Source organism: Scyliorhinus torazame, chromosome 3 (genome assembly GCF_047496885.1).
Source record: "Scyliorhinus torazame isolate Kashiwa2021f chromosome 3, sScyTor2.1, whole genome shotgun sequence".
Lineage (NCBI taxonomy): Eukaryota > Metazoa > Chordata > Chondrichthyes > Carcharhiniformes > Scyliorhinidae > Scyliorhinus > Scyliorhinus torazame.
The window spans coordinates 3260573-3281158 of record NC_092709.1 but is presented as its reverse complement, the minus strand read 5'-3'; the positions used below and the strand labels follow the sequence as shown (position 1 = coordinate 3281158).

At 47.3% G+C, this 20586-nt stretch overlaps 1 protein-coding gene across 8 annotated transcripts in view; it reads right to left on the bottom strand.

The window, feature by feature from the left end:
- Positions 1-294: 294 nt before the first annotated feature.
- LOC140408248 (sodium/hydrogen exchanger 9B2-like) overlaps positions 295-20586 on the bottom strand; it is a 261503-nt gene continuing 241211 nt past the window's right edge. For all 8 annotated transcript variants that reach the window (XM_072495199.1, XM_072495192.1, XM_072495196.1 and 5 more), the window contains 3 exons: positions 12833-12969; positions 11038-11233; positions 295-1723 (listed from right to left, as the gene is read on the bottom strand). In XM_072495199.1, coding sequence (XP_072351300.1) covers positions 1659-1723; positions 11038-11233; positions 12833-12969 — 398 coding nt within the window. In that variant the 3' untranslated portion in view covers positions 295-1658. The remainder of the gene's footprint in view (positions 1724-11037; positions 11234-12832; positions 12970-20586) is intronic.

Genomic DNA, 20586 nt, shown 5'->3' with positions numbered 1-20586 from the left:
TATTCAGGAACAGGAACATTTCACCAGCATCTAAAAAAAAAAGAGTCCATTTTATACTGAAATTTAATATTCTTGCTTGATAATTCATTCGACATGTTCAGCATCGTTTGGGTGACAACATTCTACTTGGCTTCCCTTCTTATTTCTAACTGCCGTCTCTGAGCCTTGAACCCTTCACTTCAGCCCAAGCAGTTTTAGCAATGTCACCATCAACTTCAACAAATAATTTGGTCACCGCAGAAGTTTCTATTCCCAAAGAAAACAAGCTTTGCTTACTTAACATTTCCTAATCAGTTAATAGCCAGAATCATCTTTATTGCTCACCATTGCATTATATATCACACAGAATGTACAGCACACAATCAGACCATTAGGTTCAACTTGTCCACGCTCCACATGAACCTCCTCCCACTCATCAGCATAATCTTTGACTCCTTTCTCCCTCACGTGTTTATCGAGTTTCCCCTTAAACGTATCTCTGCGATTTGCCTTGCCAACTCCTTGTGGTAGGTAATTTCACATTCTCACCTCTCTCTGGATAAAATATCCTTCCCACAATTCAGTGATCAGAACTGGTGACTCCCTAATTGGTGTGGTGACCCACATTATACACAGCAACAAGGCTATTTATTTTATACAAGTATTCCCAGCTCAGATACTGTACAGTATGAAGTTCCGATGGTGTTAGAGAAACATGCTTTCCTCCTAATCTTGCAGTATGACAACTTTCATTTCTCACTCTTGCGGCTTTTGAGCGGATTCAGTTTAATACCGGGTATTTTTTTGTTTATGATGCACATAATGTAAATTACACTGACCAACAAAATTAATTTCCTGGCGATTTAATTACTCACAGTGTCAGACTCTCAATCCCTGTCAACAATTATATTTTAAAAAATAAATTTAGAGTACCCAATTAATTTTTTCCAATTAAGGGGCAATTTAACATGGCCAATCCACCTACCCTGCACATCTGTGGGTTGTGGGGGTGAAACCCACGCAGACACGGGGAGAATGTGCAAACTCCCCACGGACAGTGACCCAGGGCCGGGATCGAACCTGGGACCTCGGCGCGTGAGACTACAGTGCTAACCATTGTGCCACCGTGCTGCCCCAATCCCTGTCAACAATAACATTTGCACAAGACTCAATAGATACCCTGCAGAGAAGAGCAGCAATATTGGAAAAGTAGAATATTATCAGCAGTATTACACAAAATAAAAATATCAGGATTCTACTTTGCTGTGACACAATTATTCAGCTGGAATTTTCACAAACAGATACAAGCTATGAGCATGGACTCAGAGCTTCCAGCATACAGTACAGTACAGTTAAATGTCTAGGGTCTTTCCAAAATCTTAGATACAACCAGAATAACATCAGTCTATAGATTGTTGCATAAATACTTTCATAATGTCAAGCAAATGTTTAAAATGCTCATGTTGATTTCAGCACAAATAACAATTCCAAACATATAGATATTTATGTAAATCTAGGTAGTTTCTTTTAAAAAATAAATCTAGATAATGTACAACCGTTAAAAAGACATTTTAGAAGCCATTTCCTCTGCTAGCCACAGTAATATTCAAGAATCAAACATCTGTTGAAATTAATTGCAGAGATAGTTCCTAAAATGTAATATGGATCCATAAAACATGTCAGACTTCGATGTCATTTTCCACTCCCTGATCGTGGTTGCATGTTATGGACCGGCTTTCTTTGTCTGTAGGGCAAAACACATGCATCAATGGTATGAATATATGAAAATAGCCAACAAAGACCAGACAAGTTAATCCCTGATCTTTAACCTTGTTTATACTTCTGTGAGAACTAAACGTCATTTAAAAATGATGGAAGGGACTTCCGGGTGCGGCGATGACCAGCTAAGTCGCACGTTTCGGCAGCTCCCGGTGGAACGGACTTTTGGGCTCTTAATAGGAGCCCCATCGGCAATTTTAACGGCAAATTACACTGTGCAGTAATCCAGAAGGGAATCCCCCCTGGACACGGATGGAAAAAAGAGAGAAAAGTAGCCGGATTGCGGTGGATCCTCTAGAGCAGCGGCCAGGAAGGCAGGCACAAAGAAAGATGGCGTCGGAAGAAGGCAGTTTAATATGGGGCCCTGACCAACAAGAGTTCCTGCGGCGTTGCTTGGATAAACTCAAAAAGGAGATGAAGAAGGAGCTGTTGGCCCCGATATTACAAGCAATTGAGGGGCTAAAGGAGGAGCAAAAGACCCAGGAACAGGAGCTTCGGGTCGTGAAGGCAAAGGCTGCTGAGAATGAGGACGACATACAGGGCCTGGTGGTGAAAACGGAGATCCACGAGGCACAACACAAAAGATGTGTGGAAAGGCTGGAGGTGCTGGAGAACAATGCGAGGAGGAAGAACTTAAGGATTCTTGGTCTTCCCAAAGGTGCAGAGGGGGCGGACGTCGGGGCATATGTGAGCACGATGCGGCATTCGTTAATTGGATCGGAGGCCCCGACGGGTCCGCTGGAGGTGGAGGGAGCCTATCGAGTTATGGCGCGAAGACAGAGGGCTGGAGAAACTCCTCAAGCAATAGTTGTGAGATTTCTCCGATACAAGGACAGGGAGATGGTCCTCAGATGGGCCAAGAAAACTCGGAGCAGTAGGTGGGAGAATGCGGTGATCCGCGTGTATCAAGATTGGAGTGCGGAGGTGGCGAGAAGGAGGGTAAGCTTTAATCGGGCCAAGGCGGTGCTGCACAAAAGGAAGGTCAAATTCGGAATGTTGCAGCCGGCGAGACTGTGGGTCACACATCTAGGGAAACACCACTATTTCGAAACGGCAGACGAAGCGTGGACATTTATTGTCGAGGAGAAGCTGGAGTGAGCGGGCCAGAAGAAAAAGAACGTTTGGGACAAAAGGGGGGGTTTGGGGGGGTGACTTTGTGGGATGAAGGGGGGAAAAGGGGGAAGAGAAGACTTCCCAGATTGTTAAACCTGCAACCCTGTAACTTCTCTCTCTTCCCCATGTCGTGGGGGAGGGGGTGAGGGAGGATGAGGAGCTGTGGGCGCCGGCCATTGGGGGCGGGGCCAAAAGGGGAAGCGCGGGCTTTGTTCCCGCGCTATGGTAATCATGGCGGGAACAGGAAAGCAGGAAGGAGGGGGCCTCGCACAGTGTGAGCCGAGGTCACGGGGGGAAGCCGAGGTCGGCCAGAGTTTGCTGACTTCTGGGAGCAACATGGGGGGTGCAATTACGCTAGTTTGGGATCTAGCGGGGGGGGGGGGGTTAACTGGGTTGCTGCTGCTGGGGAGAAGGGGGAGCTGGTATGGGAGGGGGGGGTCGGGGCGGGGGGGGGGGGCGCCGCCTGGGGGGGGATACAGCTACGTGGGAACCGGGTGAGGAGCTGGATTGAAAAAGGAAATGGCTAGTTGTCAAGGGGTGGGGGGGGTAAAGAGCCCCCCAACCCGGTTGATCACGTGGAATGTGAGAGGGCTGAACGGACCGATTAAGAGGGCACGGGTACTCGCACACCTAAAGAAACTTAAGGCAGATGTGGTTATGCTTCAGGAGACGCATCTGAAGCTGACAGACCAGGTTAGACTTCGCAAAGGATGGGTGGGGCAGGTGTTTCATTCGGGGCTGGATGCCAAAAACAAGGGGGTGGCCATACTAGTGGGGAAGTGGGTAATGTTTGAGGCAAAGACTATAGTGGCGGATAGTGGGGGCAGATACGTGATGGTGAGTGGCAAACTGCAAGGGGAGGCGGTGGTATTGGTGAACGTGTATGCCCCGAACTGGGATGATGCCAATTTTATGAGGCGTATGTTAGGACGCATCCCGGACCTAGAGGCGGGAAAGTTGGTAATGGGTGGAGACTTTAATACGGTGCTGGACCCAGGGCTGGACAGATCGAGGTCCAGGACCGGAAGGAGGCCGGCTGCAGCTAGGGTGCTTAAGGATTTTATGGTACAGATGGGAGGAGTAGATCCCTGGAGATTTAGTAGACCTAGGAGTAAGGAGTTTTCGTTTTTCTCCTATGTACATAAAGTATTTTCACGAATAGATTTTTTTGTTTTGGGAAGGGCACTGATCCCAAAGGTGACGGGGACGGAGTACACGGCTATAGCCATCTCGGATCATGCTCCACACTGGGTGGACCTGGAGATAGGGGAAGAAAAACAACAGCTTCCACCCTGGAGAATGGACATGGGATTATTGGCAGATGAGGGGGGGGTGTTTAAGGGTGAGGGGGTGTATTGAAAGGTACTTGGAAATTAATGATAATGGGGAGGTACAGGTGGGAGTGGTCTGGGAGGCACTGAAGGCAGTGGTTAGAGGGGAGCTGATATCTATTAGGGCACATAAAGGAAAGCAGGAGGGTAGGGAAAGGAAGCGGTTGTTGAAAGAACTGCTGAGGGTGGACAGACAATACGCGAAGGCACCGGAGGAGGGACTATACAGGGAAAGGCAAAGGCTACATATAGAGTTTGACTTGTTGACTACGGGTAATGCAGAGGCACAATGGAGGAAGGCACAGGGTGTACAGTACGAATATGGGGAGAAGGCGAGTAGGTTGTTGGCCCACCAACTGAGGAAAAGGGGAGCAGCGAGGGAGATAGGGGGGGTGAGAGATGAGGAGGGGGAGATGGAGCGGGGAGCGGAGAGAGTGAATGGAGTGTTCAAGGCATTTTATGAAAGATTATATGAAGCGCAGCCCCCGGACGGGAAGGAGAGAATGATGTGCTTTCTGGATCAACTGGAATTTCCTAAGGTGGAGGAACAGGAGAGAGTGGGGCTGGGAGCACAGATTGAGACCGAGGAAGTAGTGAAAGGGATTGGAAGCATGCAGGCGGGGAAGGCCCCGGGACCAGACGGATTCCCAGTTGAATGCTATAAGAAATATTTGGACTTGCTGGCCCCGCTACTGATGAGAACCTTTAATGAGGCGAGGGAAAGGGGGCAGCTGCCCCCGACTATGTCAGAGGCAACGATATCGCTCCTCCTAAAGAAGGAAAAAGACCCGCTGCAATGCGGGTCGTACAGGCCCATTTCCCTCCTGAACGTGGACGCTAAGATTCTGGCCAAGGTAATGGCAATGAGGATAGAGGATTGTGTCCCGGGGGTGGTCCATGAGGACCAAACTGGGTTTGTGAAGGGGAGACAGCTAAATACAAATATACGGAGGCTGCTAGGGGTAATGATGATGCCCCCACCAGAGGGGGAAGCGGAGATAGTGGTGGCGATGGATGCCGAGAAAGCATTTGATAGAGTGGAGTGGGATTATTTGTGGGAGGTGTTGAGGAGATTTGGCTTTGGAGATGGGTATATCAGGTGGGTACAGTTGCTGTATAGGGCCCCGATGGCGAGCGTGGTCACGAATGGACGGGGGTCTGACTATTTTCGGCTCCATAGAGGGACGAGGCAGGGATGTCCTCTGTCCCCGTTATTGTTTGCACTGGCGATTGAACACCTGGCCATGGCACTGAGGGGTTCCAGGAAGTGGAGGGGAGTACTTAGGGGGGGGGAGAAGAACACCGGGTATCTCTATATGCGGACGATTTGTTGCTATATGTGGCGGACCCGGCGGAGGGGATGCCAGAGATAATGCGGATACTTGGGGAGTTTGGGGATTTTTCAGGGTATAAACTGAACATGGGGAAAAGTGAGTTATTTGTGGTGCACCCGGGGGAGCAGAGCAGAGAGATAGAGGATTTACCGTTGAGGAAGGTAACAAGGGACTTCCGGTACCTGGGGATCCAGATAGCCAAGAATTGGGGTACATTACATAGGCTTAATTTAACACGGTTGGTGGAACAGATGGAGGAGGATTTCAAGAGATGGGACATGGTGTCCTTGTCATTGGCAGGTAGGGTGCAGGCGGTTAAAATGGTGGTCCTCCCGAGATTCCTTTTTGTGTTCCAGTGCCTCCCGGTGGTGATCACGAAGGCTTTTTTCAAAAGAATTGAGAAGAGCATTATGAGTTTTGTGTGGGCTGGGAAGACCCCGAGAGTGAGGCGGGGATTCTTGCAGTGTAGTAGGGACAGGGGGGGGCTGGCACTACCGAGCCTAAGTGAGTACTACTGGGCCGCCAATGTTTCAATGGTGTGTAAGTGGATGGGAGAAGGGGAGGGAGCGGCGTGGAAGAGAATGGAGAGGGCGTCCTGCAAGGGGACTAGCCTGCAAGCAATGGTGACGGCGCCGTTGCCGTTCTCACCAAAGAAATACACCACAAGCCCGGTGGTGGTGGCTACATTGAGAATTTGGGGGCAGTGGAGACGGCATAGGGGAGGGACGGGAGCTTCGGTGCGGTCCCCGATAAGAAACAATCATAGGTTCGTTCCGGGGAGAATGGATGGGGGATTTGGAGCATGGCAAAGAGCTGGGGTAGTACAATTAAGAGATCTATTTGTAGATGGGACGTTTGCGAGTTTGGGAGCGCTGACGGAGAAATATGGGTTGCCCCAAGGGAATGCATTTCGGTATATGCAATTGAGGGCTTTTGTGAGGCAACAGGTGAGGGAATTCCCGCAGCTCCCGACGCAGGAAGTGCAGGATAGAGTGATCTCAGAGACATGGGTGGGGGACGGTAAGGTAGCGGACATATACAGGGAGATGAGGGACGAGGGGGAGATCATGGTAGATGAGCTGAAAGGGAAATGGGAAGAAGAACTGGGGGAGGAGATTGAGGAGGGGCTGTGGGCGGATGCCCTACGTAGGGTAAACTCATCGTCCTCGTGTGCCAGGGTAAGCCTGATACAATTTAAGGTGCTACACAGGGCGCATATGACTGGAGCACGGCTTAGTAAATTTTTGGGGGTAGAGGATAGGTATGCGAGATGCTCGAGAGGCCCAGCGAATCACACCCACATGTTCTGGTCATGCCCGGTACTACAGGGGTTCTGGGTGGGGGTGGCAAAGGTGCTTTCGAAGGTGGTGGGGGTCCGGGTCGAACCAAGCTGGGGGTTGGCTATATTTGGGGTTGCAGAAGAGCCGGGAGTGCAGGAGGCGAGAGAGGCTGACGTGTTGGCCTTTGCGTCCCTTGTAGCCCGCGCAGGATATTGTTAATGTGGAAGGAAGCTAAGCCCCCGGGTGTGGAGACCTGGATAAACGATATGGCAGGGTTCATAAAGTTAGAACGGATTAAGTTCGTGTTAAGGGGTTCGGCTCAGGGGTTCACCAGGCGGTGGCAACCGTTCGTCGACTACCTCACAGAAAGATAGAGGGAATGGAAAAGAAGTAGATAACAGCAGCAACCCAGGGGGGAGGGTGGGGGGAGGAATCGGACGGACTCTCAGGGATGTTATTGTACATGTATAGGTATTTGGTATATGTAATTGTATATTGGACTGTTGGATTGTAATTTTGGAGAGTATTTATTTTGGACAAGGCAGTTGCCATTTAGTTTTGTTTTTCTTTTGTTTTTGTTTATATATATTATTAATTCATTTGTTTAAAACTGGCCACGGCTATTTATATTGCTTTATTGTTGTGTAAAAGAAACACTACGTATTGTTATGTTTGGCCAAAAAACTCGAATAAAATATATTTTTTTAAAAAATGATGGAAGGGGAGGGATTCTGTATTTGAGAATCAAAGTACTTTAGATCAATCCTAATTTTACCCGTATGTATGTAAACAAATGCAATTATTCTGTTAGACTGATTTCCCACATCTATCTTTCAAAAGAAAATACTTCCAATTGTCAAGTTATTCCAGGATCTACCCAGTCTTGGGAGGTTTTTAAGAAAGTATATTGTATCAACAAAGCAAAACTGTTTAATCGCTTTCCTACACAATACACAATAGGAAATACTGAGGAAATTGTCTCAATACAATTTCATTATGGCAGCACAGTGGTTAGCACTGCTGCCTCACAGCCCCAGGAACTCGGGTTCAATTCCGGCCTCGGGTGACTGTATGGAGTTTGTACTTTCTCCTTGTGTCTGCTCCCGTTTCCTCCCACAGTCCAAAGATGTACAGGTTAGGTGGATTGGTCAGGCTAATTGTCCAAAGATTAGGTGGGGTTATGGGACAGGGTGGGGGATTGGGCCGATGTGCGTGCAGTTTCAGAGGGTGCAGACTCGATGGGCCAAATGGTCACCTCTGCAGTGTAAGGATTCTATGATCATCGTGACCTGATGTTGTAATTCGGAAAAGCAGCAGAAACCCAGCTGACACCAGTGGATCTGTTAATGGGGCTGTACGTTACCTAGTTCAGTTCCACATTTAAAACTCACTGATGGAATGGCATCCTGAATCAATACTGATCCTTACTAAATACTGAGTTGGTCAGAGCTACCAACACCAGCGGAGTTTCTTGAGGATGTAACTAATAGAATAGATAAGGGGGAAACCAGTGGATGTGATGTATTTGGATTTTCAGAAGGCTTTTGATAAAGTCCCACACAGGCGGTTAGCAAATAAAATTACAGCAAGTAAAATTAGGGGTAACACTGCCATGGAGTGAGAATTGGTAAACTTACAGAAAACATAGAGGAGAAATAAAAGGGTCATTCTCAGATGACCAGTGTGGTACCACAAGAATCAATACTTCGGCCCCTGTTACTCAGAATCTATAGGAGGTCTGTAGTAAATCCCAAACATTGTGACTGCACCTTTCCTATTCCTGAGCTCTACCCATATTTCCTCGCTGAATGAGCCCTCTGAGGTGTCCTCCCGCAGTACAGCTGTGATATTCTCCTTAACCAGTAGCGCAACTCCGCCACCCCTTTTACATCCCCCGCTATCCTGCCTGAAACATCTAAATCCTGGAACGTTTAGCTGCCAGTTCTGTCCTTCCCTCAACCAGGTCTCTGTAATGGCAACAAGATCATAGTTCCAAGTACTAATCCAAGCTCTAAGTTCATCTGCCTTACCTGTTACATTTCTCGCATTGAAAGAAATGCACTTCAGGCCACCAGTCCCGCTGTTTTCAGCAACCTCTCCCTGCCTGCTCCTCCTCGGAGTCTTACTGGCCCTATTCTCTAGTCCCCCCTCAGTTATTTCACCATCTGACCTATTGCTCCAGTTCCTACCCCACCTGCCACACTAGTTTAAACCCTCCTGTGTGACACTAGCAAACCTCCCAGCCAGGATATCAGTGCCTCTCCAGTTTAGATGCAAACCGTCCTTCTTGTGCAGGACACACCTGTCCTGGAAGAAATCCCAATGGAGTTTCTCACTTTGTAACGGAGTGTAAACTCAGACCGAGACATGGTCTGCAGCCCACTGGCCCCATTGACAGCTGTTCCTGCCAAATCTTTTCAGATACAGTTAAAAGAGATCCTGGAGGCGGGTGCAATGCATCACTCTGCCAGCCTTCCAGAAAGGACACCCCGATCTTCAAAGTATAAAAACAGTCCCTCCTCACGCACTGCCACTCCCAGGCCCAGCTGCAAGAACAGGGTCAAAGGGGATCTGTTCTGGTATTTGCCCTCATAATCGTAAAAAAGCATCAATATTGAGAACATTTGGAGCAGGCCCCGAATGCTCCCTAAAACATCACTGAAGCACATTTTTTCAACATAATTATTTTTCTAAATGGTATAAATGGATGATATTGAACCAATATTTACCAAGGTTCTCACACTGCACATCCTTATTAATTTCTATAAATTATTCAACTGTTCATCATTCATATCCTTTTTAAAATTACTTTAGGGATGGGGCGTCACTGATTAGGCCAGTATTTATTGCCCCTCCCTAGTTGTCCTTCAGAAGGTGGTAGTGAGCTGCCTTCTTGAACCGCTGCAGTCCCTGAGGTGTAGGTGCACCCACTGTGCTGTTAGAAGTTTCAGGATGTTGCGACAGTGAAGGAACGGGGATATATTTCCAAGTCAGGGTGGTGAGCGACGTGGAGGGCAACCTCCAGGTGGTTGTCCTATGTATCAGCTGCTCTTGTCCTTCTAGATAGTGGTGGTCATGGGTTTCAAAGGTGCTGCCTAACGAACATTGGTGAGTTCCAACAGTGCATGTTGTAGATGGTGCACACGGCTGGCACTGTGCGTTAGTGGTGGAGGGAGTGAATGCTTGTGGAAGGGGTGCTAATCAAGCGGGGCTGCTTTGTCCTGGATGGTGTCGAGCTCCTTGAGTGTTGTTGGAGCTGCCTCATCCAGGCAAGTGGAGAGTATTCCATCACACTCCTGACTTGTGCCTTGTTTCTGATTAATGATAACCTCCCCGGATGTTGATTGAGGGGGATTCAGCGATGGTCATGCCATTGAATGTCAACCCACGCCTGGATATTGTCCAGGTCTTGCTGCATTTGGACATGGACTGTTCAGTATCTGAGGAGTTGCGAATGTTGCTGAACATTGTGCAGTCACCCGCAAACATCCCCAGTTCTGACCTTGTGTTGGAAGGAGGTCATTGATGAAGCAGCTGAAGATGGTTGGGCCGAGGACACTACTCTGAGGAACTCCTGCAGTGATGTCCTGGAACTTCGATCATTGACCTTCAACCAATACAACCATCTTCCTTTGTGCCAGGTATGACTCCAACCAGCAGAAAGCCCTCCCCCCCCTCAACCGATTCCCACTGATTCCAGTTTAGCTCGGGCTCCTTGATGCCACGCTTAATCAAATGCTGCCTTGATGTGGAGGGCAGTCACTCTCACCTCACCTCTGGAGCTCAGCTCTATTGTCCATGTTTAAACCAAGACTGTATTGAAGCCAGGAGCTGAGTGACCCTGGGGGAACCCAAATTGAGCATCTGTGAGTAGGTTATTGTTGAGTAAATGCCGCTTCATAGCACTGTTGATGACCCTTCCATGACATTACTGACGATCGAGTGCAGTTTAATGGGGCGATATTTGGCCGGATTTGTCCTGTTATTTGTGTGCAGTGCACCACACAACACGCTGGGTGGTATCCTCAATGTGAAGACATTAATCCCCCCCCCCCACTCCCCGAGTCCAACGACAATACCACTGCACCACCATCTCTCCTACATCGCACGGAATCCGTTCAAGGAGTATATATGAATTTGAATGTTTATTCTAGTACACATATGAAATAGAAGAAAAGTGTTTTGGGGCATATTAATATTGCAATAAGTTTTAAAACTGACCTTCACTGCAGTCCAGTTCCTGCTGTTTCGATTTATCTAGTAGTTTTGGCCCGAGCAAGCCGATAATAAGAGCTCCGATTGGAGCTGTGATCAGGATTCCCAGAAAGGCCACAGTGAGAACAATCAAACCATAATCCGCCGCGGTCTTGTTATTTCGGATTCGTGCCATATCCAAAGCTACAGATCCAATGGCAGCCTATTTCAGAATGGAAAAACAATGGTTTATGTGATACACTAAGCTCCTTTCATAATAATCTTTATTAGTGTCACAAGTAGGCTTACATTAACACTTCAATGAAGTTACAGTGAAAATCCCCTAGTCGCCACATTCCGGTGCCTGTTCGGGTACACAGAGGGAGAATTCAGAACGTCCAATTCACCCAACAAGAATGTCTTTCGGGACTTGTGGGAGGAAACCGGAGCACCCGGAGGAAACCCACACAGACACGGGGAGAACGTGCAGACTCCACACAGACAGTGACACAAGCCAGGAATGCAATACATCGCAAAATACTATAAAGACGATGACGCAACATATGACACAGCTTAATCTGGATACTCAACATTTCCATGTAACTGAGCAACAAGCAAGGCTTTTATTTATTTTAATACCAGCCCAAACTGGAAAGGATCATAATTTTCCAATTGAATAAAGATACTCAGCAACAATGCCTTGTACTCGTGCTCTCTACCCATTCAGGTTTAAGCATTAATATTTCTGTTTTAAAGTTTTTGAAAATAAATTTAGAGTACCCAATTCATTTTTTCCAATTAAGGGGCAATTTAACGTGGCTAATCCACCTACCCTGCACATCTTTGGGTTGTGGGGGCGAAACCCACACAAACACGGGGAGAATGCGCAAACTCCACATGGACTTATTTTTTAAAGTTGACATTAGTTGCTGCTCCAGTCCAGCTTTTTGCTGGGATGATAAACCACACCCACAGAGTAATATAATCTCTCAAGTGGGGCATGTGGCCAATCCATGACTCCGCGGTGAACTTCACCAACGTACACAGGTTGTGACACACCATCTACTGGTTAGTGTTTCTATCTGGGCATTTCCAGCCAGGGGCATTGTTTACACAACTCTCCAAGTTCAGCATTGATCACTGAAGCATTGTTTGTAAATCACCGTGCTAACGGAGAGTTGTGACAGTCACTGCCCATTCATTTTCCCCCCCTAAATTTAGAGTACTCAATTATTTTTATTTTCCTATTAAGGGGCAATTTAGCGTGGCCAATCCACCTAACCTGCACATCTTTGGGTTGTGGGGGTGAAACCCACGCAGGCATGGGGAGAATGTGCAAACTCCACATGGCAGTGACCCAGGGCCGGGATTCGAACCCGGGTCCTCAGCGCCACAGTCCCAGTGCTATCTACTGCGCCACATGCTGCCCTGGCACTGCCCATTCATAAATAATGCTCCCACAAGAAACTGTTTAAACTCAGTTGTGATAAATGTAAACCTTTGGAGCAAACAGAGTCTATAGGTATTTCACCCTTAATTTCCAGGTGAAAATGCATTGACAGCCTTCAGTAATTATTATTCATTAAGAAATTGTCCATTAAACACATGTTAATATCAGGTTCAGAGGTACAGAATAGAGACTGAATACTCTAGTGGTCCTTGACTGTGTTACAAAACAACAAAACGGAAAAGCAACAAATGAGAAGTTGTGGACAAAAGAGTGGGAGCAATGCCTCCCCAAGTCTATCAATATTGGAAAGGGTGAAATCTCCATTTGGTTTTACAGACTGAAAACATTGACAAATAAAACTTACACACTGACCTGAACTGTGGCTTTCGGGATCCAGGCCAAAGCAATAAAAGCTTTTTCCTTCATGTTAAATGTAGAGAAGTGTACCATGAGAAACGTCACCAAGATTCTGATTACAAGAGCAACGCTCATAGTTGCAATCCCGAGACCTTTGGTAAAAACATGGCAAATTATTTAGAATCAGGAAGTACAGGTGCAAAGATAAAAGTCAGCACCAACATACACTAGAATTGGTTTCCACCCAAGTTAACAGCCAGAAACAATCAAGGCCAGGCTATGTATGGTTTGCCGCAATCTCAAAGCGACCATATTCTGCATTTACTTCAAGGCTTCTAATGACAAGATGTGGCTTCCGGTGCAAGGAGACAACCAGAACACGCAGCAGTCCTCCCGCCGGCCCTTCGGCGCCGCTTGGCACGGCGCCAACCCCTCTAGCGCCAGCCTAGCCCCCGGACGTACGGCGCTCTTGCCGCCGGTACGGGCCGCCTCACCAATTGCGGGAGAATCCCGCCCATGGTCTTCTGACTCAGAGATGAGAGTGAAATCCATTGAGCCAATGAGCCGACAACATCCTGGGCTGGAATGCGGTCAATTCCAGTCTCACTTAACCCAGAGTCCAACACAGGTGAAATTAGACTTTACAATACCCGAGGTCCTTGGTTGTGTCAAATAACTAGTCAGCAAGTTTGCAATTTTAAACACAAGTAACTGTTTACTATGTACAGTATTATAATTAAACAGAAAATGTTACTCACTATCTACTGTCCCTTTCCCAATCTTTCTAACTGGCCCACTCTCTGAACACACACACACACACACACACACACAGCACAGAGGGGAAAGGGTGATGGAAAGGGAGTAAATAAATAAATAAAAGGATAAGGGTTTTCGATGCACTGAGATGATTTCCAGTCAATGAGCGAGAGGGTATCCTGCCAGAGACGAATTGCAGGTGATTTGCACTAATCACTGAGCAATTCAGTATCCCTCGCCATGACCTGACACCCCCCCCCCCCCCCCCCCCCCCCGGACGCCCTAAATAGGGAGACCCCCCCAGGGACCCCACCACAGGGACCCCCTTAATAAGCAAACCTCCCACAGAGACCCGATTAATAGGGAGACCCCCCACAGGGACCCCCTAAGTAAAGGTACCCCCCAGAGGGATGCCTTAACTAAAACAAAATACCCACAATGACCCCCTAAATAGAGGGACCCCCCCACCCCGAAAAAGGACCCCTTGTCTGGAAGCTAGAGAGCAATCCATTCAGAGGTAGTGAAAAATATTACAATTGTAATACAATCCAGCAGAGGGCAGTAGAGCGGAGCTGCTGATTGTTTGTTGCAAGGGAAATTTGCATACCTCCATTGTGGTCACCCTAACTTGAAGGTGGTTTGTGGAGGAGCTGTTGTCAAGTGACACTTAAACCCGAAACACTTCTTCAGCGTTTCCCTCCCTACCCCCTTCTCTAACCAAAAAAAAAACAACCACTATAAAGATCAAGAGGAAGGCTCGAGGGCAGGTAGAAGTTGAACCGTGACATCACAGCCTGCAGGTAAGGGATTGGCTGGTGACTAGTAAGTAGTTTTTCTTTTATTTTCCTTCAGGTGTTATCGTGCAGGGCGCTGAGGTTGCTGAGTGAGTGCTTGCTGAGAAGGGGAGTGAATAACAGGTAAGCTCTTTCGTTCTTTTTATCTAGAGGGGATGGCAGGGAAGGTAGTGCAATGATCCTCCTGCAGAAGGTTTGAGGTGAGGGACGCCGACAGTGTCCCTGCTGATTTCATCTGTGGGAAGTGCACCCATCTCCAGCTCCTCAGAAACCGCGTTAGGGAACTGGAGCTGGAGCAACTTCGGATCATTCAGGAGGCAGAGGTGGTCATAGATAGAAGCTTCAGGGATGTAGTTACTCCGAAGAATAAAGATAGATGGGTGACGGGGAGAGGGGCTGGGAGGAAGCAGTCAGTACAGGGATCCCCTGTGGTCGTTCCCCTGAGTAACAAGTATACCGCTTTGGATACTGTTGGGGACGACGACTTACCAGGGGTAAGCCATGGGGTGCAGGTCTCTGGCACAGAGTCTGTCCCTGTTGCTCAGAAGGGAAGGGGGGAGAGGAGTAGAGCATTAGTCATTGGAGACTCCATAGTTAGGGGGATAGATAGGATAGGAGATTCTGTGGGAACGAGCGAGACTCGCGGTTGGTGTGTTGCCTCCCAGGTGCCAGGGTGCGTGATGTCTCGGATCGTGTTTTCGGGATCCTTAAGGGGGAGGGGGAGCAGCCCCAAGTCGTGGTCCACATAGGTACCAACGACATAGGTAGGAAAAGGGATAGGGATGTAAGGCAGGAATTCAGGGAGCTAGGGAGGAATCTTAGATCTAGGACAAACAGAGTTATTATCTCTGGGTTATTACCCGTGCCACGTGATAGCGAGACGAGGAATAGGGAAAGAGAGGAGTTGAACACGTGGCTACAGGGATGGTGCACGAGGGAGGGTTTCAGATTTCTGGATAATTGGGGCTCATTCTGGGGTCAGTGGGACCTCTGCAAACGGGATGGTCTACACCTGGACCAGAGGGGTACCAATATCCTGGGGGGGGAAATTTGCTAATGCTCTTCGGGAGGGTTTAAACTAGTTCAGCAGGGGCTTGGGAACCTGAATTGTAGCTCCAGTATACAGGAGGTTTCATAGAATTTACAGTGCAGAAGGAGGCCATTCGGCCCATCAAGTCTGCACCGGCTTTTGGAAAGAGCAACTTACCCAAGGTCCACACCTCCACCCTATCCCCACAACCCAGCAACCCCACCCAACACTATGGGCAATTTTGGACACTAAGGGCAATTTAGCATGGCCAATCCACCTAACCTGCACATCTTTGGACTGTGGGAGGAAACCGGAGCACCCGGAGGAAACCCACGCACACACGGGGAGGATGTGCAGACTCCGCACAGACAGTGATCCAAGCCGGAATCGAACCTGGGACCATGGAGCTGTGAAGCAATTGTGCTATCCACAATGCTACCATGCTGAGGTTGAGAGTAGTGAGGTCATGAGTAAGGTTTCACAGTTGCAGGAGTGTACCGGCAGGCAGGAAGGTGGTTTAAAGTGTGTCTTCTTCAATGCCAGGCGCATCCGGAATAAGGTGGGTGAACTTGCGGCATGGGTTGGTACCGGGGACTTCGATGTTGTGGCCATTTCAGAGACATGGATAGAGCAGGGACAGGAATGGTTGTTGCAGGTGCTGGGGTTTAGATATTTCAGTAAGCTCAGGGAAGGTGGTAAAAGAGGGGGAGGGGTGGCATTGTTAGTCAAGGACAGTATTACGGTGGCAGAAAGGACGTTTGATGAGGACTCGTCGACTGAGGTAGTATGGGCTGAGGTTAGAAACAGGAAAGGAGAGGTCACCCTGTTAGGGGTTTTCTATAGGCCTCCGAAAAGTTCCAGAGATGTAGAGGAAAGGATTGCAAAGATGATTCTGAATAGGAGCGAAAGGAACAAGGTAGTTGTTATGGGGGACTTTAACTTTCCAAATATTGACTGGAAACGCTATAGTTCGAGTACTTTAGATGGGTCCGTTTTTGTCCAATGTGTGCAGGAGGGTTTCCTGACACAGTATGTAGATAGGCCAATGAGAGGCGAGGCCATATTGGATTTGGTACTGGGTAATGAACCAGGACAGGTGTTAGATTTGGAGGTAGGTGAGCACTTTGGTGATAGTGACCACAATTCGATTACGTTTACTTTAGTGATGGAAAGGGATAGGTATACACCGCAGGGCAAGAGTTATATCTGGGGGAAAGGCAATTATGATGCGATGAGGCAAGACTTAGGATGCAACGGATGGAGATGAAAACTGCAGGGGATAGGCACAATGGAAATGTGGAACTTGTTCAAGGAACAGCTACTGCGTGTACTTGATAAGTATGTACCTGTCAGGCAGGGAGGAAGTGGTCGAGCAAGGGAACCGTGATTCACTAAGGCAGTCGAAACACTTGTCAAGAGGAAGAAGGAGGCTTATGTAAAGATTACACATGAAGGTTCAGTTAGGGAGCTCGAGAGTTACAAGTTAGCTAGGCAGGACCTGAAGAGCGAGCTAAGAAGAGCCAGGAGGGGACATGAGAAGTCTTTGGCAGGTAGGATCAAGGATAACCCTAAAGCTGTCTATAGATACGTCAGGAATAAAAGAATGACTAGGGTAAGAGTAGGGCCAGTCAAGGACAGCAGTGGGAAGTTGTGCTTGGAGTCCAAGGAGATAGGAGAAGTGCTAAATGAATATTTTTCGTCAGTATTCACACAGGAAAAAGACAATGTTGTCGAGGAGAATACTGAGATTCAGGCTACTACACTAGAAGGGCTTGAGGTTCATAAGGAGGAGGTGTTAGCAATTCTGGAAAGTGTGAAAATAGATAAGTCCCCTGGGCCGGATGGGATTTATCCTAGGATTCTCTGGGAAGCTAGGGAGGAGATTGCTGAGCCTTTGGCTTTGATCTGTAAGTCATCTTTGTCTACAGGAATAGTGCCAGAAGACTGGAGGATAGCAAATGTTGTCCCCTTGTTCAAGAAGGGGAGTAGAGACAACCCCGGTAACTATAGACCAGTGAGCCTTACTTCTGTTGTGGGCAAAATCTTGGAAAGGTTTATAAGAGATAGGGTGTATAATCATCTGGAAAGGAATAATTTGATTAGAGATAGTCAACACGGTTTTGTGAAGGGTAGGTCGTGCCTCACAAACCTTATTGAGTTCTTTGGGAAGGTGACCAAACAGGTGGATGAGGGCAAAGCAGTTGATGTGGTGTATATGGATTTCAGTAAAGCGTTTGATAAGGTTCCCCACGGTAGGCTACTGAAGAAAATACGGAAGCATGGGATTCAGGGAGATTTAGCAGTTTGGATCAGAAATTGGCTAGCTGGAAGAAGACAAAGGGTGGTGGTTGATGGGAAGTGTTCAGACTGGAGTCCAGTTACTAGTAGTGTGCCACAAGGATCTGTTTTGGGGCCACTGCTGTTTGTCATTTTTATAAATGACCTGGAGGAGTGCGTAGAAGGATGGGTGAGTAAATTTGCAGATGACACTAAAGTCGGTGGAGATGTGGACAGTGCGGAAGGATGTTACAAGTTACAGAGGGACATAGATAAGCTGCAGCGCTGGGCTGAGAGGTGGCAAATGGAGTTTAATGCAGAAAAGTGTGAGGTGATTCATTCTGGAAAGAATAACAGGAAGACAGAGTACTGGGCTAATGGTAAGATTCTTGGCAGTGTGGATGAGCAGAGAGATCTCGGTGTCCATGTACATAGATCCCTGAAAGTTGCCACTCGGGTTGAGAGGGTTGTTAAGAAGGCGTACGGTGTGTTAGCTTTTATTGGTAGAGGGATTGAGTTTCGGAGCCATGAGGTCAGGTTGCAGCTGTACAAAACTCTGGTGCGGCCGCATTTGGAGTATTGCATGCAATTCTGGTCGCCACAGTATAGGAAGGATGTGGAAGCATTGGAAAGGGTGCAGAGTAGATTTACCAGAATGTTGCCTGGTATGGAGGGAAGATCTTATGAGGAAAGGCTGAGGGACTTGAGGCTGTTTTCGTTAGAGAAGAAGGTTAAGAGGTGACTTAATTGAGGCATACAAGATGATCAGAGGATTGGATAGGGTGGACAGTGAGAGCCTTTTTCCTCGGATGGTGATGTCTAGCACGAGGGGACATAGCTTTAAATTGATGGGAGATAGATATAAGACAGATGTCAGAGGTAGGTTCTTTATTCAGAGAGTAGTAAGGGCGTGGAATGCCCTGCCTGCAACAGTAGTGGACTCGCCAACACTAAGGGCATTTAAATGGTCATTGGATAGACATCTGGATGATAAGGGAATAGTGTAGATGGGCTTTAGAGTGGTTTCACAGGTCGGCGCAACATCGAGGGCCGAAGGGCCTGTACTGCGCTGTAATGTTCTATGTTATCTGGAAGGAGAACCGCAATATTTACAAACATGAACCACATCAAAGACAGTTAAGTGCATTCAGTTTCCAGCTCAGCACTTCAATGTCGCTCAAGTGTGAATGGGCATGATTGGAATGCACTTAACTCATGGGCAGCACGGTGGCATAATGGTTAGCATTGTTGCCTCACAGCAGTGGGTTCAATTCCGGCTTCGGGTGACTGTGTGGAGTTTGCACTTTCTCCCAGTGTACTTTACCTGAATGCTCGTAGTATTCGGAATAAGGTAAATGAGTTGATGGTGCAAATCATCGTGAATGACTATGATTTATTGGCCATGACTGAAACATGGTTAAAGGATGGTCACGACTGGGAGTTAAATATCCGAGGGTATCAAACTATTCGGAAGGACAGAATGGATGGTAAGGGAGGTGGTGTAGCTCTGTTATTTAAGGATGACATCCGGGCAACAGTAAGGGATGACATCGGTGCTATGGAGGATAAGGTTGAATCCATTTGGGTGGAAATCAGGAATAGTAAGGCGAAAAAGTCACTGATAGGAGTAGTCTATAGGCCACCAAATAGTAACATTATGGTGGGGCAGGCAATAAACAAAGAAATAACTGATGCATGTAGAAATGGTACAACAGTTATCATGGGGGATTTTAATCTACATGTCGATTGGTTTAACCAGGTCGGTCAAGGCAGCCTTGAGGAGGAGTTTATAGAATGTATCCGCGATAGTTTCCTAGAACAGTATGTAATGGAACCTACGACGGAACAAGCGGTCCTAGATCTGGTCCTGTGTAATGAGACAGGATTGATTCAGGATCTCATAGTTAGGGATCCTCTCGGAAGGAGCGATCACAATATGGTGGAATTTAAAATACAGATGGAGGGTGAGAAGTTAAAATCAAGCACTAGTGTTTTGTGCTTAAACAAAGGAGATTACAATGAGATGAGAGAAGAACTAGCTAAGGTAGACTGGGAGCAAAGACTTTATGGTGAAACAGTTGAGGAACAGTGGAGAACCTTCCAAGTGATTTTTCACAGTGCTCAGCAAAGGTTTATACCAACAAAGAGGAAGGACGGTAAAAAGAGGGAAAATCAACCGTGGATATCGAAGGAAATAAGGGAGAGTATCAAATTGAAGGAAAAAACATACTAAGTAGCAAAGATCAGTGGGAGACTAGAGGACTGGGAAATCTTTAGGGGGCAACAGAAAGCTACTAAAAACGCTATAAAGAAGAGTAAGATAGATTATGAGAGTAAACTTGCTCAGAATATAAAAACAGATAGTAAAAGTTTCTACAAATATATAAAACAAAAAAGAGTGGCTAAGGTAAATATTGGTCCTTTAGAGGATGAGAAGGGAGATTTAATAATGGGAGATGAGGAAATGGCTGAGGAACTGAACAAGTTTTTTGGGTCGGTCTTCACAGTGAAAGACACAAATAACATGCCAGTGACTGATGGAAATGAGGCTATGACAGGTGAGGACGTTGAGAGGATTGTTATCATCAAGGAGGTAGTGATGGGCAAGCTAATGGGGCTAAAGGTAGACAAGTCTCCTGGCCCTGATGCATCCCAGAGTGCTAAAAGAGATGGCTAGGGAAATTGCAAATGCACTAGTGATAATTTACCAAAATTCACTAGACTCTGGGGTGGTCCCGGCGGATTGGAAATTAGCAAACGTGACACCACTGTTTAAAAAAGGTGGTAGGCAGAAAGCGGGTAATTATAGGCCAGTGAGCTTAACTTCGGTAGCAGGGAAGATGCTGGAATCTATCATCAAGGAAGAAATAGCGAGGCATCTGGATGGAAATTGTCCCATTGGGCAGACGCAG